A 23,916-nucleotide genomic window follows, 5' to 3' on the forward strand; every position below is an offset into this window, starting at 1 on the left:
TTCTGTATATGGAAGCTTCTGTGTGTACATGCAAACACCTTTCTGTTTTTTATAACTGCTAAGGATTTCTTTTCCTACTTATGTTGCTTATTATAAGGTTGAGTGATCCTACTTTAATTTCTTCTTACTACTTAACTTCCCTCCATGTTGTTTAATCAGCTAATTATATATGATGCCACAACACGGTTCTGAGCTTCTTGTTTGTCTTCATGTCTCTATGAATTTATGATGGTTTTCTCTCTTGTCTTATGAGTTGATTGGCAATATATGGAAATAACATTTGTTCAAAATGACAAAACTGTCTACAAAATGAGGATTGTAATTATAAATACTTCTCATGTTCTGTAAATTTATCATACCGTCCTTTAACTGATAGGACTATTAGTATTGGAAATGCTTAGATGGGAGGAAGGTAGGAGTGGGTGTTTTTGGGTTAGACATGTTTCTGCTTCCTTGGAATGCCAAGCTTAGTTTACTAGGCAGAGGGTTGTAGTGTGAATGAATAAGGTGGGCTGTCCCTTAAACTTTATTACTCGGAGATTTTAAAGTGCTGCCATGGTTTAGGTATAAGAAAAAATAGATTGGATTTTAATTCTCATGGTATTTTGTAATGCTAATATGAAGTTCTAATTTTGAGATAATTTTATACTTGAGAAAGGTTGCAAAACTAGCAGAGACTATTTCCACATTCCCTTCATCCACTTCTAATGTAGAATCTGACATAACTCTGGGACAATTATCAAAGATAGGAAACTAGTAACATTGAGTCAATACCGTTAACTAATCTACATCATTTGAATTCTGCCTCTTTTCCACCAATGTCCGTTTTTTAGTCCAGGATCCAGGCAAGAATTTCACATTGCATGCAGTTGTTTCTCCTCTGTCTCTTCTAATTTACACATTTCATCAGCCTTTCTTTTGCTTTCATGACTTTAATATTTTTAAAGAATGTGAGTTATTTTATAGGATGTCCCTTGATTTGGATTTGTCTCATGTTTTCTCGTGGTTAGATTAAAGATACACATTTTTAGCAGGAATACCACAGAAGTAATTTTTTGTTCTCCATGCATTTTTTTCAGAGGGTGATATGACTCATTACTGGTAATGTTAACCTTGGTAAAGTAGTTTCTGCCAAGTTTTTCCCCTGTAAAGACACCATTTTTCTCTTTTTAATTAAAAAATATTTTGTGGGGAGATACTTTGAGATATGCAAATACCCTGTTTCTCGTCATATTTTCACCAGTAATTTTTAGCTTCCATTGGTGGTCTTGCCTACAGCAGTTAGTACTGTGGAGATTGCTTGGTAATGACTTCTGTTTCCATCATTCCTTCTCTCTCTCTTTTTTTAAAAAGATTTATTTATTTATTTATGGTAGAGAGAGAGAGAGAGAGAGAGAGAGAGGGAGAGGCAGTGACACAGGAGGAGGGAGAAGTAGGCTCCATGCCGGGAGCCTGATGTCGGACTCAATCCCAGGACTCCAGGATCCTGCCCTGGGCCAAAGGCAGGCGCCAAACCGCTGAGCCACCCAAGGATCCCCCCTTCTCTTTTTATTAATGGGAATGCTACAGTATGAAAGAGCTATCCATTTCCACTTTTAATTATTTCTTCAATTATTGATTTGTATCATTATGGACTCAAAATATTTGTTTGTTTTTAGACTAAAATCCAGTTGTATAGTTATTTACTTGTTAATGAGTTGTCACAACTTTGGCCATTGGGAGTTCCTTCTGGTTGGCACCTGATTCCCTTTGATGTGCCTCTTTCAGTTTTGAGTACTCTTTGGTTTTTGTTTGGCATTACAGGTGTTCCAAGCCCATCATATATTTTCTCTGCCCCACCTCTGGAATTAATCATTCTTCTAAGGAGTGCTACTTCATTTATTGGAAAATGGTATCAGAAACCCAAGATCTGAGCACTTGCATTCCTTCATACTGTGTGCGGTTGCTTCTAGGACCTCTCAGTGGGGAGAGCTAAGAATCATATATTCATTAACATTCATACATCCCTTTTTATCTGTCTACCTACCTACCCACTTATAAAAAAAACACATGTTCATATTGATGCCTCTAATTTTAATCTAGTATCACAGTTTTTTTCCTTATTTGTAACTTATGTTTCTGGTAATAAGAATTTAGACTCTCAGTATCCAAAATATTTTTCTTTTTCATTGATTCCTGGGGTGTGTCTCTGTGTATGTGTATATGTATAGTAGTGTGAGGATTTCTAAACTATACACTTGTGAGAAACAAATTTATGTGAAAGTTCTTTTTGTCTATAGCCTTACATTAAACAGTGAACATAGTTTTCCAAAATTATTTAATTCTTTTCTTCCCCGCCAACCTCCCTTTTTTTTTTTTTCCAATCCTGTTCTTACAATCCTGGGAGACAACCGTATCTTTTATCCTTCTTATATTTCTTATGCATAAATGGGTAGATGTGTATAATTTTTAATACTCCTTCCTCCTATGTGAAAGGTACCTTAAGTCTTTTGTTGTATATGTGATACTATAGATCATATATATGCAATATATACAGAAATGCATTTTCTTTTCCACTTAATATGTCACTTACAAAAAGATTTATTTATTTATTTTTAAGACATTTTATTTATTTATTCATGAAAGACACAAAGAAAGAAGCAGAGACGTAGGCAGAAGAAGCAGGCTCCCCATAAGGATCCCAATGTGGGACTCGATCCCGTATCCCAGAATCATGCCCTGAGCCAAAGGCAGATATTCAACCACTGAGCCACCCAGGCGTCCCTACAAAAAGATTTAAATCTACCCTGACTCCCTTAGTGTTCTGTTATAGAAAACCATTTTATTATTTTTCACCATTAGAATTTTGGATATGAAATGTACAACTTGGAAATATAAAAGTAAAGCATCAAAACTCAGGGGAAGACTATTTCTTTGAATTTTTGCTTCCTTAGACATAATATTCCTGATTGCTTAAATGTCAGTATTTTTCCTCTGTAGATTTATGTCAAATACAGTGTAACTTTTTGGTAGCAATTTTATTTTTTCACTTTATTTTTAATTTAATTTTATTTAAATTCAATTCGTTAATGTCTAGTGTATTCTTAGCTTCAGAGGTAAAGTTCAGTAATTCATCTGTTTGATAGCAATTTTATTTTATTTTATTTTTTATTTTTTTATAGCAATTTTAAATGGCTTTGTTTATAAATGCAAATTTACCTTTCCTTTCTAGCTGGTAGCAGTGTTTGATGAGCAAGATCCACATCATGGAGGTGATGGCACCAGTGCCAGCTCCACAGGTACCCAGAGTCCAGAGATATTTGGCAGTGAGCTTGGCACCAACAATGTTTCAGCCTTTCAGCCTTATCAAGCTACAAGTGAAATTGAGGTCACACCTTCAGTTCTTCGTGCAAGTAAGTGAAAGCTCTTTCTTCTCTGCATGTTTCATCTTAATTTACAGGAATGCCAACTCTTGTTATCCAGCCATGCTCCCGTGAATGGAATTCATTATCTGTTTTTATCAAAAATTGATTAAGTTTAGAACCTGTGCAAATGTCTTTTGCTGGAGAGGTAGGCAAGATTCTTCACATTTTAATATACTGGGCTTACTTTACTTTAGACTAGTAGACTTTTAATTGCTCACTAAAGGTAACTAAGGATAATAGGTAAAGTTACATTCCCTGGTTTTTCTTGCCGTGTTTTTCATCTGAATGCTAGATCAAATAGTAAGTCAAAGGCCTTCACACTGAACCAAAACATAGCGTATCTGATTGATAATCAACTTGGATACAACCATTACTTGAACTTTATCTGAAGAGAAGGTGATGAAGAGACCTCAGCCAGAATTACCATCAGAGATCTGGAAAGCTGCGATTAGGATACCATCAAAAGGAGAGAAAATACAGAAGCCTAGAAATCTGGGTTCATCAAGTACTCAAGTTCTAGGACACTTGCCTGAAGAATTCTGTCAGCCGTTACTGGCAGGTTTACGGAAGAGTGAAGAGCTTTTGCTAAAAATATAGTGTTTACAATTGTGTTTGTAATTGTCTAATCTTATAATTGAGCAGTGTTTAAGAATAAGAAGATCCATTTCAAGAAAACTGTGAGTCAAAAATCATTTATCTTTTAGTCAAACCTATTTAGAAACATTGCAGTCTTTCAAGTTGAATGTGATTTTACTGATAGCAGTAGATCTTCATATACAATAGGTAATAATATAAACAATAGTCTATAATAATATACAAAGTCCCATATAGAATAGTTAGATAGTATTTAGAATATGGTTTATTTATTTACTTTTAATATTTTGTTAGAGAGAGAGAGAGAGAGAAAGAGAGAGAGAGAAAGAGAGAACATGAACAGGGAGGAGGGCAGAGGGAGAGGGAGAAGCAGACTTTCCACTGAGCTGGGAGCCCAACTCAGGGTTAGATCCCAGTACCAGCTGAAGGCAGGCACTTAAGTGACTGAACCACCTAGTGCCCTGAATATAGTTTATTCTTATAAAATTAGGTTTGATTATACACATATACAAACATATTTTAGACCAATTTTGTAGAAATAGTATTTGATTATATATGCATATGCTCTTTTAAAAATCTTATCTTGGAGTTACTTTGGGTAATGTTTTTCAAAACGTGAGGTGCGTACCATCTGGTATGCAAGGTAGTATGTAAGTGGTACACTAATTACTTTATTGTATACAGCTCAGTTAGCCCATGCTTTAATAATTATCTTCTTTGAATAAACTCCTTTATAAAATGTGGATTGCCTAAATGTGATTTAAAGTAAGTTTTAATTAAATAATAGTACAGGTGTTCAGGTACCTGGTATTTGGCAAGTAGTGTTCTTATGTGAAAAGTTATACTCTTATTGTATATAAATAAATACAGAGCTTTTTTTGGCGTGTTATTATACTAGTTTTTAATTTGTGTTTTATAAAGGATGCACCTTTAATTTAGCTGCACCTTAACAAAGTGTTACAGGAAAGGTAATGCTATCTTTATGTTAAGAATTTGAATTTCATCACTTTGTGTCTTTTGCTCTAGATGCATCAACATTTAACTGACTGAACCACCACCCACATTTGGCTGGTCCTGTGTGTTAAAATTTAAATGCTGTTGTCAACACAAAATATCTCTTTTACCTTGTTTTTATTGAGCAAAGGAATTTATATTTGAAGCACTGTGTTGTAGCCATCAGTGGGAGAATATGTAAATACTACTTTCTAGTTCTGATTTTTATATGCTAAGTTTATTTAGATTTTATGGCTTTGGCAGCCATTGGGTAAGTTTATGGTAAGCATTTACCAAATACAGGGTTTGGTGACTATGTAAAAGTTACCCATTATATACGAGTCCCCTATCTATTAAGATGGTTTTTCATACTATTTTAATACCACTGATTCAGACATAATACAGGGTTGGAGTATGCTGGGCCAAGCATTGTGATACACGATGAGTAAATTGGTAAAGATAGGGGATACTATGAGCACCTGATTAAGGCATCAAGATGGTGGGAAACGATACAAGACAAATGACTCAGGTTCGACCCAGAGGTCAAGCACAAGGTAGGGGAAACAAGAGGAGAGGAAACACAGATTAATAGAGACTTAAGAGATATAACATCCACTTGTAATTTGTGAATCTTGTTTGAATCCTGATTTAAATGAAACAGCAACAAAAGAATAGTAGTCATATCTGATTGGTGAGTTGACCACTGATTATTTGATATTAAGAAATTATTTCTTTTTAGGTTTGCTTGTTATTGAAATTATTTTCTTTTTTTTTAATATTTTTTCTTTATTTATTTATGATAGTCACAGAGAGAGAGAGAGAGAGAGAGAGAGAGAAAGAGAGAGGCAGAGACACAGGCAGAGGGAGAAGCAGGCTCCATGCACCGGGAGCCCGACGTGGGATTCGATCCCGGGTCTCCAGGATCGCGCCCTGGGCCAAAGGCAGGCGCCAAACCACTGCGCCACACAGGGATCCCTGAAATTATTTTCTAAAAAGTCTTTATCTTTTTGTAATACATAATGAAATAGTTATGGTTGGATATGATATATCTGGAATTTGCTTCAAAGTCGACAGGCTGGGATTGGGGAATGGGTAGCTGAGTGGCTATGTGGGGATTCAGTATACTATTCTATTTTTATATGTGTTTAAAATTACTCTTAAGAAAGGTTTGTGTGTATGTGTGTGTGTGTTTAAAGGAAGTACATACATGAGGCACTTATTTAACACTTTTCAAAGTTTACTTAATTCCTGTTTCTCTTGAGCTTTGTTTCATTTAATAGAACTCCGAGTTTTTTTTTTTTTTTAATTTTTATTTATTTATGATAGTCACAGAGAGAGAGAGAGAGAGAGAGAGAGGCAGAGACACAGGCAGAGGGAGAAGCAGGCTCCATGCACCGGGAGCCCGACGTGGGATCCGATCCCGGGTCTCCAGGATCGCGCCCTGGGCCAAAGGCAGGTGCCAAACCGCTGCGCCACCCAGGGATCCCGAACTCCGAGTTTTAACCTAATGTATTTTTAGGCCTGAATATCTTTTATTGGCCATCTTTTCAAGTTTCTCTGAAACAAAGAAAATACATCCACATAAAATGCAAATATACTGGTGGGTCATTATTAGTACCTAATTGATCAAAGTAGCATAAATATGCAATGTAAAAAAATTTGCCTGTTAACGTGGAAATAAATGAGAACATCCAAATGAGAACAAACTATTTATTTAGAGCTTGCCGTAGCAAGGGTGTGTATTCAGAGCTTGCCATAGCAGGGGACTCAGCTAACATCACTTGTATTTGGCAGGAAGAGAAGTAGGAAGGCTTTATAGTAAAACAAAGGGGAGGCCTTAGATGTGCCCTGACTGGTAGCTGTTGGCATAGAGTAACTGTAGGTCGGCTACCAAGAAGCAGAATATCCTTTGTGATTGGTTAAGGGTGCATGTTTGGCTTTTTCTGCTGTTCCTAAGTTGAAAGCAGACTCAAAGATTAGAGAAGCTGTCAATTATTAATCAGGTCCTAGCTAGTTTGTGCCATAGCAGAGGTTATTGCTTGGGTTCCTGAACTGGTTGCTACAGATAGTCTGATTTCCTGGACTGATTCCTCTAGGTAGCGGATTGGCTCATTAGGTTGGTTTCTGCAGACTGTAGGTTAGATTTTCATTTTTACGTATAAAATGGCTGTTGTTCATTTTTATTTATTTATTTTTTGAGAGAGAGTGTGTGTGACTGGGATGGGGTAGGGGCCGATGGAGGGTGAGGGTAGAGAGAGAGAATCTCTTAATCAGGCTCCATGCTGGGCACTCCATTTCACGACCCTGAAATTGGGATCAGAACTAAAATCGACTGAGCTACCCAGGCACCCCAGAAATTATTTTAATTATAAATGTATCCTTTAAATGGCGTTTTCTCCTCAATTAGTATACCAAGTGTAGAAAAAAATAAATTTTTATAGAATAGGAAATTGTTATCTGACAAATTTCGTTCATGGAAGCGAGTAGGAGGGTGTAGCCAGAGTTTGTTACAGTGCTATACCATCAATTCTTCAATCTTTCTCCAAATTAAGCACCAAAAATCAGTTAGTGATCCTTCATCAAATTATTTTTATTGATGTATCAGTGGAAAGACAACTGACTTATGTCTTCCTTTCATTTTGTTGAAAGGAATGAACTAGAAACTAGTTGAGTGGCAAAAGGATTGGTTAGCCTGAGTCATTTACTTTCTTAACATCAAGGTCATTATTTTTGAAATGTCCCTTCGTTTGGTACCCTGGGGGTTTGTTTGTTTGTTTGCTTATTAAAAAAAGATTATTTATTTATTTATTTTGAGAGAGAATATGAGTTTCAGGCAGACTCAATGCTGAGCATAGAGCCCCACATGGGGCTCTGTCTTGTGACACTGACTGAGATCATGACCTAAGCCAAACCAAGAGTTGGGTACTTAACCAGCTGAGCCACCCAGGCACTCCATGCTGGAAGTTTTTATGTGCAGTGGTGTATCTCATTAATTGTTGAGATTTGGGATAAGTGATGCTTATTTTTTTATTTTGTAATTTTAAAAATGTGTGTATGTGGGGGGTTGTTTTGTTTTGTTCCTCCCCCCATCTTGTGAGGTAGAAAAGCTGCTCAAAGTTCATATAACTTTAAAATTTCATAGTTTTAATATGCCCTAAAAGTATCATTTTTATATGAGGAAAAAATTAAAACATTTTCTTTAACTCTCAAAGTTCATTTTGTTTTTCTTTTGATTTTAAAAGAAATTAAGGGGCACCTGGGTGGTGTAGCTGGTAAAGCATCCAACTCTTGGTTTTTGGCTCAAGTCATGATCTCAGGGTCATGAGATCCAACCCTGCATGGGGCTCTGAGCTTAGCAGGGAGTCTGCTCAAAATTCTCTCTCTCTCTCCCTCTGCCCCTTCCCCTGCTTACATGCTCTCTGTCTTTGTAAATAAATAAATAAAATGTTAAAATAAAAAAAAATCAAACATTTGGCCTCTAAAAGCACTGTGAGCCTCAGGTATTGGGCCTCCTCTGCCTCCTGGATAAATATCAGCCCTTAGCTACTGTTTATTAGGGAGAAATGGATAAGAAGAGCCAGCATTTCACCTTGACTCCTTTGTTTTAAAGATAGTAGAGCCATTTTAGGGAGAGATGTAAATTGAATGTGAAGATCTTGACATCAAATCCCCCCAATTTTTGGTGTACTGACATCCCTTGGATGGTCTTTCCATCCTCTCAAGCAAAAGCAAGCTTCGATTTAGAGATAACCACATATCACGTAACCTGGACAAATCGTCTTTCCTGTTTTTTTTTTTTTTTTTAAATCCAGACTTTTGATAAGTTTGAGTGGTAGTATATTCAACTTTATGCTTTTAACATGAGCTTGCTATGCAAAGACTCCTTTCCTAGCAGTACAGAGTAGTATATTCATGATTTAGAAAGACTACAGGCAGTGTCACGTCATTTTGGGCATTTGGGTAAGACCAGTAGTCTCTCTCAGCCTCAATTCCTTAATGTCTAAGTACCTACCTCAGGATTGTTGTGAGTAGTAATGAGGTCTTTAAAGTCCTAATACAGGGTGCATGGGTGGCTCAGTCAGTTAGGCATCTGCCTTCAGGTCATGTTATGATCCTGGGGTCCCAAGATGGAGCCCCACATCAGGCACCTTGCTCAGTGGAGAGTCTGCTTCTCCCTCTGCTGCTCACAGTGCTTGTGCTTGCTCTCTCTCAAATAAATAAGTAAAATCTTATAAAAGAAATAAAGTCTGAATACAGTGATGGGCACATGATAAGCACAGATAACAGAAGACTGTAGGATGGTAATGGTGATAAAGGATGTCTTAAAGGATTGAGTGGTTATGGAACCCAAGCAAATAGAACATATATTCTTTTTTTTTTCTTAATTTTTAAGAGATTTTATTTTTAGGTAATCTCTATACCCAACATGGGGCTTGAACTCACAACCCTGAGATCAGGAATCCTGTGCTCCATTGACTAAGCCAGCCAGGTGTCCTGATGGGACATACATTCTTGATTAGGACACACTGTGTCTCTTCAATACAGAGTCAGATTGAACTGTTTTCTCTTAACCTCACAATTCTGGGATACATTTTTTACTCTCTCTTTTTTCAGTGTCCACAAATCCAGGCTTAGAGACCAAATGTGCTCAGGGGCACAGATTTCCTATGCAAATTAATCATTGAGTTCAAGTCTAGTGATTTTTTTCACTTGGTGATTTTTTTTCTTTGTTTTTTAATTTTCAAGGACCTTTTTTGTAGAGGTCAGACGTTCCAAGGTAGCCTGATTTTAGACTGGTGGCTGGATTCCTTTTCACCTCAGAAATCTATAATTTTTAAAATATCCAGACTGAAGATTCCTTTGGAACTGGCATCATGCCCTAGTAATTGTAAAATTTCTGGAAATAGTATTGCTATAGGAATGTTGAGAAAGTATTTGATTTATTAGATTCTATGTATGTTTACTATGTTTTAAGTCTTTTAACATTTTTAACATTTCTAAGCTGTGTTAATTTTACGGTTAGTTTTTATCTAATCCTGGCAAAATTCTGTTGAAATAGTGCTGTTTGATTGGTAAGGTTTTACTGCCTTCCTAACTTTTAGAACTAAAAGAGATAGTAATAATTGTTACAGGAGGATTGTTTCCTAAAATTAGCACCCACTCCCCTTTCTTGTTAATTTGTTAATTAATCTCTTAATTTGTTTTCATACCTAAGCATATACAGCCTGATTTTTGCCTTGCTAAGAGATCCAAGATCTTTGATTTAGAGCTCTATTCTCTTAACATTAACTGGTACTAGAATACTATTTTCTAGATTTGATTTAAATATATATTGAAAAATAGAAATAATATTCCTATTATATTTCCTTTTAACTTGTGAAGTGGAGCATGGCATACAAATGGTATTCTCAGTATTTCAAATAATTACCTTCTTACTGTGCAAGTTCTATTCAGCATATAAAAACTCATCCAGTTTTGTTGTAGATGCAATCTGATTATTGCATGTTGACAAGGTCATATATCTATTAATTGGATTGGAGATGGGATACAAAATTGCTGTAATTATTGTAATTTTCTAGCTAATTGCAGGGTTGGTGGTGAATATTTTACTTCTGCAAAATGAAAAACAGTATTCCATCAGAAGTTGTTTTATGGGGTTTCAGACATTTTGTTTTATATCTTTGTTGCTTTTTGCCCACAAAGTATCTCTTTTGTATTTTTTTGTGTATTGATCTGCCTCTGAATGTCAGAGTGCTCATAGGAAGGGATGAGTGGAAGCAGGCACAGGCTGAGAGCTGAGTACTACTCTCAGCTACCTCTTTGTTCTGGTTGCCACGTTACCTCTATTGTTTATTTATAAATTGGAGTATTCTCCTTTCAGGCCTATAATAAAGGTTGGATGGGTCAGAACCAATTGGAAGAAGAATCATCTTCACTGCTGTCTTGTCACCTGTGCCACACTCAGAACTATTCCCTAAAATAAGCATTTTTAAAATTAAATTCAGATTGTTTGTGTGTCCTTTTTCTTGTATTAAAAAATAAGTGAATTGTTAGCCCACTTAGTTTTGTAATATGGGGCTTATTTTGCATATTCTCTCCCATATTTTTGCTTTATTTAAGCTAAGCTAGCTTCCAAAGCTGGAAGCCAAATTGACATTTTAAAAATAATGGTATGTAGACAAGGTGAGTGTATTTGGAGGATTGCAGGTAGGTGGGGACTGTGCTACTGAGGAGGTGTTTGGAGCTCACTTGCAGAGGATGGTAAAAGCAGACTGATGTTTATTCCCTGCTGAAATATAAACTGGAGGCGCAGGTGAAAATTGCCAAACCTAATGAGCAATTTGGCAGATAAGATGGGCTGTCAGGCGACAGTGGTTCAGCAGCAGGCACACAGTCTGTGAACCACCTTGTTTGTTCCAGAGGACTACATTTAAATACCATAAATAAAATCTTTTTTCCATTGATATTTGGGATCACAGAGAGGCCTATTTTATCCTTCGATTTTCCAATTAAATAACTGGTAATCAACGTATGGTAGTTTTGGTTGTAACATTATCTTAAACTTGTGAAATGTTGCATCTGTAAAAAAATGAACAAAATATATTTTCCACACATCAGAACACATTAGGTTTTAAAACGCTAATAAAATAGAAGTGATCCTTTGCTTCACTGGGCTAAAACATTTCATCTGTGTCTTTATGTTGGAGCACTCCAAAGTAACTTTGTTGTCTTCTCAGTGTTCTTTGTCCTTGCTGTCTGCTTACTTTACCATCGAGTATAGGAACACTGAGGCAGGTGTGGGGCTTCTCCCCTTACAGGCTGTCAGTATATGACATTGTGTAAAGAACATTTGAAAAAGATTTTTATGTCTCCGTACAATTGTAGTCATCCCTTGGAGAACGTCCAGGTTCACTTCCCCTATTTTGACCACTGGGAACCTTGGTCTCGAGTAAACTAATATAGTCAGTGCTTATGGCCTAGCAGTGGCTCAGGGCTTCAGGTTCAAGACAAGCTGAGCTACTCCTGAAAATGTACAAACTTCTGCCGGATCTCAGGCTCCCTTTGTTGGTTTCTTTGTGGCATTTCCAACACTGACTTGGAGTCAAAGCATCTTGGCACTTTCTACCTGGCATCAGTATTTCTGAGATATCTTTAAGCAGAATAAACTTTTTCTCCTTACATTGTTTAATGGTACATCTATGTGAAACACTGAATTTTTAACAAATCCCTACACATGTGGAAGAAAATATTTTACACCTAATGATAGTGACTGTCAGACCATTAGTCTGAGGAGTATTATTTTTTTTTAAGAAATTCTCTGCCCCATGTGATCAGGTGGACTTTTAGCCTGTGGTTAGCCAGCAATCCTCAGACTGTTTTCATCTGAAGAAGCTTGCCCGCAGGGGGTTTCAGTGCTGCCTTGGCTGGGCAGGATCTCCACACCTTCGACATGTGGACGTGTGGCACTTCACCAGAAGTTGCCTTTGAAATTGGACCCAAACCATGTGGAATTGGACCCCTCTTGCATGAAGCTCTCTGTATCCATTAAAACCTACTTAAATTGTAAGAGAACACTTCTTACAGATTTGTTTTTCCCTCAAAGGTTTCCCCACTGCCTGAACACTTCTTCCTTCCTTCCTTCTTTTGCCCTTGGCTATTATATTTTACTTGGCCCTGAGATCTTGCCTTGTACTCTTGCTTTTGTGTGGAAATATACCTTATTTTCCTAATTATCTATTTATCAAATAGTTCAAACTATTCAGCAAATAGTTACTGACACTTAAAATTTGTAAAGGTAAAAATAGCTATGAATATGTTAGGGAAGTATAGTTTATTTTTTTAAATTTTTAAAAGATTTTATTTATTTATTCATGAGAGACAGAGAGAGAGAGGCAGGGACACAGGCAGAGGGAGAAGCTGACTCCATGCAGGAAGCCTGATGTGGGACTGAATCCCAGGACTCCAGGATCATGCCCTGGGGCAAAGGCAGCGCTAAACCACTGAGCCACCCAGGCTGCCCTGGAAAGTATAGTTTAAATCAAAGCAAAGGAGCTCATTTCCAAATGGCAATAAGAAGTATACTACATAGAGAAAATAATCGTATGAAAATGTTTTAGTAGACAAGATTAGATTGTAAACATGACTTCTTTTTCATTTTCTCATTCTAACCAGGTATGTAGGTTCTTTTTCTGTTAGCGCGTGTCACAGAGGGACCCATATTGTGTATTATTTTGTCAGCAGGAAAGCCTGCAGATAAAATCTTTTCTTCTCTTCTTGCCGCACTTGATATAGATCTCTTATTTACTTCTTGAGACCATGTTTACTTATTTATTTTCTCATTGCATTTATTTATTTTTATTTTTTAAAAGATTTTATTTATTCGTGAGACACACACACACACACACACACACACACACACACACACACGGGCGGGGGGGGGGCAGAGACACAGGCAGAGGGAGAAGCAGACTCCATGCAGGGAGCCCGACGTGGGACTCGATCCTGGGTCTCTAGGATCAGGACCTTGGGCTGAAGGCGGCGCTAAACCGCTGAGCCACCTGGGCTGCACTCTCATTGCTTTTAATGTCAGAAATGGCTTTTTATTCCCAGTTGTGTTTGCTCCTATACCCAGATGGAGATGGGCTTCATTTCTCAGAATCATTGTGTCAGTCCCAAATAGTGAAGGACTGAGAAGAAGCTTCACAAAAGGCACAAGGTGCTTGATAAATGCACCTGGGATTTTTTAACCCCTTCTGATTTTTCTTGGAATGCACCGGTAGTAGTCTCTGTGAGGGCCACACTTCAAAGAAAAAAACCTACATGTAAATCAGTGTGTGAATTCGTTATGTTATTTTGTATTTACTAAATTCATCCATATTGATTTAGAGATTAGTAATATATTAGTTTTCAGTGATCAATTCATTCCCTACATTTTAGCAAATAGTTTTTCTCCTTTGTAACAAATCTGGTTGCTACAGTGTGTGCAGCTAGTGTGGCTCACTGCGTGTAAGTGCACATGAGTTGAGAAAGGGTTGATCGTGCCTTCTTACAAAGAGATTTTTTTTCCTCCAGATCTTTCCAGATCTTATGTTTGAATCTTCCTTTAAATATTTTCCTCATACTGGCAATCAATGGTACTTTAGTTTAGAATGTTCATGACTCCAAAAAGGCGATTATGCTTTCATTACCTCATTTACTTTTTCTCCTTTTTGGTCTCAGAAATCCAAAAAACTGATGGTGCTTCTCCTTAAATACTTTCATACCGTGTGTTCCCAGCATGGGTCACCTTTTAATTTGTATTCTTTCTAATAGTTGTAGAATGCTTTCTTCACCCTATATTTTCTGCAGCCACCATTTTTGGAGTGAAGGAGAAATGCAGCATTTGTGACATCTTGTTGCCTGTGCTGTCGTCATTTCCACCTAATCAAAGAATAGCATTTTTTGTTCAGAGAATGGTACCCTGGTAATAATTAGAAACTGACATGTATACATATGTTAGTGTGAGTACATATATACATGTACACGGCTGATATTTAGTGATGGAAGGAGTGTAAGAGTAACTTCAGGAAAATAAATCATTTTATGAAGACGATCACCATGTTTACAGATGGAAAATTACAATGGGATCAGTCTAGGAGGCCTCAGACCAACCACAATATGGAAAAAGCAGTAATCAAAGGGCAAGTTTACTCAATCTATTGAGTAATCTATCGATTTAAGAATGTACTTTGTTCCATGGCTGATCTATTAGTTAATTTGTTATTTAAAGCATCGTGAGAAGTATTTATTTTAAATATAGAATTTGTGTTAATGAGTTGGAAAACAGTATTCCATTGCTTGGCAGAGATGTTACAGCATAAAGATTTATGACTTAATACAACAAAAACCAGCTGGCAATCAGCTTGCATAAAAATGTATGAGTACACACTAATATTTGATAATAGCCATTCTTTTGTAACCAGAGTAAGGGGTTTGGGAATGAGACGCGTAAACAAGGTCACTGATGAATCAAAATTCCTAGGAAGAAAAAGCCCCGAATGCTGAGTACGGGTCTGTGATGCATGGTTAAAGCTTCAGAGGTCATGCATCCACTCCAAGGCAGTAAGGGGGAGCCAGGGTGGGCAGTGATATGGATGAGCCTGTATCTGTGTCTCTGCTTCAGTCAGAAAAGTTACAGTCCACCATTTTCATTTCTCTTCCTCATCTGAAATTTGCCACCTCTTGTCTTCAAAAGTGGGGCATGAATCTTACATGGAGTTACTATATAATTTTCTGCCCCCATGTTTTAAGAGCAGGCTGTATGTAGTTCTGTGTGTGTATATGTGACTGTTTATACATATGGGCTAGTTTTCTAATCCTGCTATAACAAATCCCCACAAACTTAGTGGCTTAAAACAAATTTATTAGAGTGCTGTAAGTTAGAGTGCCATGGGGATCATACTAAAATAAAACCCAAAGGTTGTTAGGGTTGGGCGTCCCCTGGAGGCTCTAGGAGAGAATCCATTTTCTTGCTTTGGCCAGTGACTGGAGGCTACCTGCTCCCCTTGGCTGGTGGTCCCTAATGCCATCTTCAGCATCAGCAACCTTGTATCTCTTTGATTCTTGCTTTTTTTTCAGTCAGATCTTCCTGTTTTCTTCTGCTCTTCTCTTCCATTGTTAAGGACTCATGCAATTATGTTAGGCCCACTTGGTGATACAGGATAATCTCCTCAAGTCAAAGCCTTTACCTTCATCACACTGACAAAGGCTCTTTTGCCATGTAAGCTACTGTGGCAGGTTCCAGAGATTAGGATGTGGACATCTTTCAGGGCCATTTTACTGCCTGTTGCAGTATGCATATGTTTTAATATTGTAGAGTGAAAAAAATACACTACCATCAGTTTCCGTATGAAGGTACTGTCTTTCCTGATCAGGTTACTATGGGTATGATAATGGTCATCTGTACTAAAAGCATTCATAGGATGGTCATTTTGATTTCAGTACACAGGGAAGAAAAGTAATGAACAGTGGGGCAAACCACCTCATTAGAAGTATGTCTTTGAGACCTTAGTTAAGCCAAATGGTGCAATGTTTATAAAAATAGAACTCTAGTCATTGTTATGTAATTCAGTTTGCTTAATAAAAATAATCTGTAAGAACAAATTAGCCTAATATTTACCTCTTTTGCATAATTGAAAGAACTTTTCATAATTATTGATATGCTGTAAGTGTGAAATTTGGATTAGAAAAATTATATCCAATTTATGAATACTGAAAACAGTAGGCAACATCACTGTCTTACATGTACTCTCCCTTCCTCAAGCTTCCCTCTTCCCTTCCTTATATTTTGTTTAAGACTTAAAAGTTATGTAGATGTTTATCTTTTATTTATTTTTAAAGATTTTATTTATTAGAGAAAGAGACAGAGTGAAGTGGGGAGGGGCAGAGCGGGATGGAGAAGAATCTAAAGCAGATTCCACACTGACCGTGGAGCCCAATCTCGGGCTTGACCCCACAACCCTGAGATCAAGACCTGAGCTGAAACCAAGAGTCAGTGCTTAACCAACTGAACCCCCTAGGCACCCCATGTAGATGTTTTAGTTATGTTCTAGACCTTTATCTAAAGGATCTGAAGAATGACTTCGAGGATTATTGCAGACTTTGATGGTACTTGTAAATATTAGATTAATTTTCATTGTTTAATCTCCGTATCAGGTTCCATTCTTGAGCTATTTTAGAAATGGCTAATAATTCTGTTTTGAACAGAGGCTCTAAAGTGACTGAAGACTAGTTCTAATGATTTTTCATGAGTACATTTGCCTAAAGGCCTTTTATTTGGTATTACTTCACCTTGTTTTCTCTTCTTTTGTTGTAAACAAGTGGATTCTTGGGCATTTACCAGCCTTTTAAAGAATTAAAAGTTTTCTTAAAACCTAGAACGCTTTTCTATTTTTGTGTTTCCTTATATCCTACTTATTTTGTGGCCACTATGTACCTCTCTAGCTTGTAAGTTGTTAGAAAGCAAAGGGCCGTATCTTCATCATCACTATACAGAAGCTGGCTCAATGCTCTCCATTCAAGAAGTTACTCCCCTTTCCTCTCCACTCCAGGAGAGGGGCATTGGTATCAAGAGGAAGGGCAGAAAGCATGGACCTGGTCATGGTTGGCTTAGAGGGATAGATAGTCTATTCAATTTAATTTCTTTCTTTTTTTTTTTTTTCTTTAAGATTTTATTTGTTTATTCACGAGAGACAGAGAGAGAGGCAGAGACACAGGCAGAGGGAGAAGCAGGCTCCATTCAGGGAGCCCGATGTGGGACTCGATCCCTGGACCCCAGGATTACGCCCTGAGCCAAAGGCAGATGCTCAACTGCTGAGCCACCCAGGCATCCCTCAATTCAATTTCTAAATAATCCACAGTGTAATGCAAGACCCTTCGTATCTTCAAATAGAAAATTTCTACAGATCCAAGTTCTAATGTATACTTGATCTTTTATTTACAGTTGTGTTAGCATTCCTTTAATAGAAATGTTTTTTACACTGAAGAAGTGTTTTATAATATTATCCATTGAATGTAATTTTTAATTTTTGCATATTCTCCAAGATTGTAAATATTTATGGAAGCATCACAAATAACCTTCTACATCTATATCCTTAATTGGAGATCTGTAATTAGTGGCCAGTGCAATACTCTATTAGCATAGAAAATTGAGATCCTTAATTAGAACAAATATCTACTGAAAGCACAGCTAAAATGATTGCTGTCTGCTTTATAGTTATGTCATCCATCTTTATTCTCTTCCTTTATCATGAAAACATACTAAATTGCTGCATTTTTGTTAAGATCTTAATACAAGGCATGATTGCTTTGGGAGAGAAGTTTGGTTTAGCTATTGATGATTTTATAGTTGTGGTTATTTTCCCTTACCAACATTAAAGGCGGGGTATATACATTCTTAGAGAAAATAAAAATCAAACAACATTTTTGAACTTAACATATTATGTAACTACTAAGGCACAACTTTATTCTCTGAAACTTAGCTATTGTGGACTTGATTCTGGTTTCCACATCTATAGTAAATGATGCTTCACCATCATTGGTGATGTGTAATCTATGTTCTTATGCAAGAGTCAGAACTGCCATGTGCACCAAAGTTTCTGGAAGAGGTGTGTGTGTGTGTGTGTGTGTGTGTGTGTGTGTCTGTCAGTGATTTTTTGCCTTTATTTATTTTTGTATATTCACAGGTATTGGCCCCCTTTATTGACTGAGTCATGAATTTTGATATAGGATTTTTTTTTCTTCAAATAAGTATTTATATTATTAAAGAATATAATGGCAATATTAAGAAATATAAGCAATATCTTCATCTCATAGTAAAGCTAATGGGACAGTTTATTTCTATATGATTCATATATTATGTTTTTAAATGAATGAACTGTTATATTTCCTAGATATTTTCTTTTTTTTTAACCTCGTTTTTCCTGCTTAATTTACTTTCATAAATACTGTCCTTGAAATAAATATACCCCACAAACGTGAGACACACATAGAAAGACTTTTAAGGGAGTTATTAATCAAGTGAAGCAACTAAATGATGAAGTCTTTATGAACATCTGACTGCTTTTTATAATTTCCTTTTAATTCCTATGGGTTTCAAGCTTCTAATTTTTATGCTGCTCACTTTTGAGAATTTTGTCTATTCATCTACTAATCTTATTGGTAAAACTGTCTTTTTGAGTATCTTCTAGTAATACAGTTAAAAGAATCAAAATAATGTAAGAGTATTTTTCACATTTCTTCACCATTACTTACTATGTATCCCTGTTACTTGAAAAGATCTACAAAGTATATGTGGGTAAAATATAGTTGCTTTGTCTCTGTAACTTGATTATGATCAAATATGTTTCATCTTTCAGAAAAATATAAGAAATCAGATTATAGTAGTATTTGTTACTTACCTTTTCAGAGTTAAGATACATCTAGTTTCAATGAGGTTTAGACCACATGTAGACCCACTGATCATGTTATTAAAGTATTTGAAGTAATTTCTTGTTGCTCAAAATGCTTTAAAGTCATTTAATTTTTGAAAAAAGGCATTTAAGAGGTTTGAATTAGGAAATCTTTTCAGTGAAACTGAACTTCTTCTGAATGAACGTTCTGTAAAGTCAGCACAGTCTGTACTAAAGAGATTCATTCAACTGTAACACAGTAAACATTTTAGAAATCATGATGAACATGCAACTTTAGACAGCTTTCCTGTTTTGTTTTTTTTAATTTAACCTTAATTGGTAGAAAAAAGACTATTTAGTATTGTTGTATTGCATATTTCTCACTTGTCTTTATAATTTTCTATATTGCAAGACCATTTATATTTTAAGTTTTTTATTATAGAAAATTTGAAACGTATTCAAGACTAAAGAGAGCAGTATAGTGAAATGCCGTACCCACCCTCAGGTCTAATAGTTCTCCGTTTATGACCAATCTCACTTTATGTTTACTACATACCAAGTGGGACTGTTGTGAAGTAAATTCTATACCTTATATAATTTCTTCTGAAAATGCTTTAGTATATATTTCTAAAAGATAAAAACTTTTTAGTATAATCCCATACTGTTTTAGAAAAGACAGTATTTTCTTAATGCTATGTAATATTATCAAAATCACTTTGTTTTGTAAATGAGGTTTCATGTTAGGCTTGTTTAAGTGAGGATCCAAGGAAAATTTACACAGTGCATTTGACACACACACATGCACCTATACATTATGATTTATTTATTGAAATTGGATTGTTTTTCCTGTGGTTTTTCTGTCTGGACTTTGCTGAATCCATCCCTGTGGCATCAGCTATGTTTCTCTATCCACTGTATTAGGTACAGGGTCTTGATTTGATTCTGGTTTTCTTTTTTCAATAGTAGTATCTCTAGGTGGTGGTGTATGGTTCAATCAGGAGATGCATAAAGTCTGGTTGTTTCTCCTTTTGCAATATTAGCAACATTGGTGATTGTTGCCTGGATGCATTATTTTTTTTATGTTGGCAACATGCTGGTATTCTGTCTTTCACTTATTACCTAGAATATTTCTATAAATAGAAATTTTTCCTTGTCATCTTGTTTGTGACCCTGTGGTACTGTTTGCATAGGAAAGACAGATCAAATGCTTAATTCCATTTCCTTCTTTGCCAGTTTTCAGAATAATGAGTTGGTTTTCTAGGCTAATGTCCTCCTAGTTTCTCTTTCCTTCCCCCCCCCCCAAAAAAAATGTGCCATTAAGAACTTAAAAACATTGACATAATTATTATTTCAATTTATTGCATTATTATTCTTATTGGTGCTCAGATTGCTATATTTGTAGTAGTGACACCAGTCTACATTCGCTCCTGAATGCTTCTGGTAAGAGAGAGCATCCTTGCTTTTTGCAGTGATAATGTATTCCATGCTCATCTTATGTATTTTCTGCCTCAAACCTGGAATCAGGCATTTCTTTAAGCACTCTTATCCTGTTATTAGGAAAGTGTATTCAGAAATCACTATTTAGATACATTGTTTTTATTTTGCTAAGCTTAATAGTAAGTTAAAATCAGGAGCATCCTGGTCTAATTTCAGTTTTCAAAGTCATGCCTCAGAGTGTAGTGAATCTGTTCTTGATTATTTGAGAATTCGGGGTTTTAAACAAATTTTTGTCCCCTAGATTTATTGAGAAATAAGTGACATACTTCACTGTTTAAGGCATACAGTGTGATAATCTTTTTTTTTTTTTTTTAAAGATTTTATTTATTTATTCATGATAGTCACACAGAGAGAGAGGCAGAGACACAGGCAGAAGGAGAAGCAGGCTCCATGCAGGGAGCCCGACGTGGGATTCGATCTCGGGTCTCCAGGATGGCGCCCTGGGCCAAAGACAGGCACTAAACCGCTGCGCCACCCAGGGATCCCTACAGTGTGATAATCTAATTTGCATATGTTACAAAATGATTACATCAGGTTCAGCTAACATCCATTTTCTCATATAGGTATAATAAAAGTAAATAAGGAAAGGGAAAAAGGAAAATCTTGCTATGAGAAGTATTAAAATTTACTCTCTTACAAACTTGCCTGTATATTATACAGCAGTTAGCAACAGTCATCGTGCTGTACATTTGTATCTTCTAACTGAAAGTTTGTGCCTTTTGACCATCTTCCTCCAATTCCCCCTCCCTGAGGTTTTTAATTTTTGTATACCTTGCTTCTCTTTTTCAAATTGAAGTCTAGTTGACATACAGTGTTACATTTTGTTTCAGGTGTCCAGCACAGTGATTCCAGAGAAGTCTGTACATTATGATGTGCTCGCCATTAGAATAGCTGCTGTTTGTCAGCATACAGCACTGTTACAATACCATTGCCTACATTCCCTGTGCTGTGCCTTTTATGCCCTGGCTTATTCATTCCATACCTGAAGAGAGATGCATCTTTTTAAGGGCACAGATCAATCAGCATCTGCTCTCTATGCCAATTCCAGTGTTCCTTTATTTGGATTCTGATTAACTTTCTTGTAACTGTAAGACTGATGTTCCTAAGGGCACTTATGACCATGCATTTGCTGAAATCTTACTTGGCAAGTGTCAGGAGCACTGATGGGTGGATCTGCCTGGCCTTGAGTAGGAGCCAGAATATATGTCTACCACTGTGCTGCTGTTGGGAAGAGCACTTCAGAGGAATCCAGGGCATTTTTACGATGACAGGTAGCCAGTGTTTGTTTGCTTGCTTTCTTTTTTTGTTCAAGTAGTGAAGAAGAAATGGCATCTCCATGAATGAGATATTTGTCCCTAGTGAAATTGAGTGGCCAGAAAATGGTGCCAAACTATTGTGATATTTTTAGTAGGCAAAGTGTGAGGGAATTTGGTCACAGCCTGGATTGCTGAGTTTTGGGGAGGTTTTTCCTAGTCTGGTACGTCTTAGCACAAGCTTGATCATCCTTGTGAGTGACATATGGCTCCAACGCTCATAGTCCACCACATCCTGGTGGTCTCACATTTTACATTTCTACCTGCCACAGTCAGCATCACAGGTGCTATCTGAAGTGGGATGCGTCATCATGGAAGTGTGGAAACGGAATATTAGAACTTTGCATACACTTTTAGTTTATTTTCTCACATTTTAAAATTTATCATTTTTTGTATGTGTTGAATAATGTCTATATTAGTGGAATTGAGCATGCGTTTAAGTGATAAATAAAACCACTCTAGTGCTGCATGCTCAAGAAGTCTTTTCCGATTGTACTGTATTATCAAGAAAGAGTCGAGATACCAGACCTGTCTCCTGGCCGACTTCTCAGCAGCAGTCCTTCTCCTATTCTGCTTGCTGATACATGTCTTCCTTTTGTCCCAATGCTTTAAAAACTCTCAAAAGCTTCTCAATACTTTTTAGCATAAGTAAGAATAGTAGTGTGTTTTCTTAAGGTTTGTGAGAACTGTTTTGCGTCTGTCTTTTCAACCACATCCCTTTTGACCCTGTAACTAGCTTCCTTGGACAAGTTTCTTGTTTGGGTCCAGGCCTGCTTAGCTCTCAGCACCTTGTTTTCTCCATGTGTGGTAAAGCTGCTTCTCTCTCCTCATTGCACACCTGGCTAACCTCATGTTAGCCTTCAGGACTCTGCTGAGTAACGGTTTCTCAGATAGTTCTGCCCGGATTCCATAGATTTGCTGTGTGGTCCTGTAGTGCCTGGTACTTCTCATAAGTTCAGGAGCATAGGGAATGTGTCTGATTACATGACTGGTGTGCTGGTAAATGTTTTACAGCGGAATCGCTGAAACCAAAAAAAGATGTGGCTTTATAGCATTTGTCCATTTCCACTGTGTAAATACTCTCATAGTGGCCAATTTCAAGTTAATCCTATTACTGAATATAGAGTCTATAAGAAATGCATGGTAGTACCCCGTTATAGGACATTTCTGCCAGACAGTTTGAATAGATGCATCATGAGCATAATGATAGAATGTAAAATAATTGCGAAGTGGAGTGTTTTGAGTATTTGTTAAGCTTTTTTTTTCTTTAAGATTTTATTTATTCATGAGACACACACACAGAGAGAGAGAGAGAGAGAGAGAGAGGCAGAGACACAGGCAGAGGGAGAAGCAGTCTCCTTTTAGGGGAGCCCAATGCAGGACTCGATCCCAGGACCCCAGGATCATGACCTGAGCCAAAGGCAGATGCTCAACCACTGAGCCAGTCAGATGTTCCTGTTATCTTTGTTTTTAATATAATTTATTTAATTGTAAGTTTCTATAATTTAATTTTGCATAATGACTCTAACAAGTAACTCTCAAAAATTTAAAACAATCTTTTCTCATGAAATGGTATGAACCATCTCTAGAAATCCTTTGGTGATGCACAGACAAGTCACATTTTTTGAATTGATTAGAAACAGTGGCATGGGTAGGTATGCTAAGTAGTTATTGTATATAATTTTAATCTTGATGAGGTGCTTGGAGCAATTTTGAGATAGGGCAGGGAGGAGGGAGAACTTTAAAGGTGGATAAATCTCTTGATTACCTGTATTGGGTAAGACACCAACTAGATTGGGTAAAGGGGGTAAGAGAATGTTTAGATTCTGACCAAGATTGTATTAAAAATGTGTATAACCACCCTCTCCCCCTTAGCTTATTTTCACATTATTCTTGGCATTTATTTTTGTATCACATCTATGCCTGTATATGTGTGAAAACGTAAAGAAAACCTGTGCTGTGACTTTCTATCTTCCTAAATCCTTTCTGATGGTCATCCTTTACAGGACATACAGAAGCAGAGCTGGTGATGCACTCAGTGTCATATGTTCCCAGGGGTATGCCTCAGCCTCTCAAATTTTAACCCAATGAGAAGTAAAGGAAGCATTATTTTTCTCTTTGGTCTTTTCTAGTGACTTAGCTGTCATCTAAAAATATTTAATGTGTATTTTTGGTATTTTAACTGGG

General features: G+C 36.7%; 1 protein-coding gene across 33 annotated transcripts in view; it reads left to right on the forward strand.

The window, feature by feature from the left end:
• PARD3 (par-3 family cell polarity regulator) overlaps window positions 1-23,916 on the forward strand; it is a 651,639-nt gene that overhangs the window by 264,240 nt on the left and 363,483 nt on the right. For all 33 annotated transcript variants that reach the window (XM_049099647.1, XM_025478491.3, XM_025478472.3 and 30 more), the window contains one exon: window positions 3,212-3,392. Coding sequence is in view for 31 of the 33 variants with exons in the window: in XM_025478491.3 (XP_025334276.1) it covers window positions 3,212-3,392 (181 nt within the window). In the remaining 2 variants the exon portion in view is untranslated. The remainder of the gene's footprint in view (window positions 1-3,211; window positions 3,393-23,916) is intronic.

The sequence above is a fragment of the Canis lupus genome, chromosome 2, assembly GCF_003254725.2.
Source record: "Canis lupus dingo isolate Sandy chromosome 2, ASM325472v2, whole genome shotgun sequence".
Classification (NCBI taxonomy): domain Eukaryota; kingdom Metazoa; phylum Chordata; class Mammalia; order Carnivora; family Canidae; genus Canis; species Canis lupus.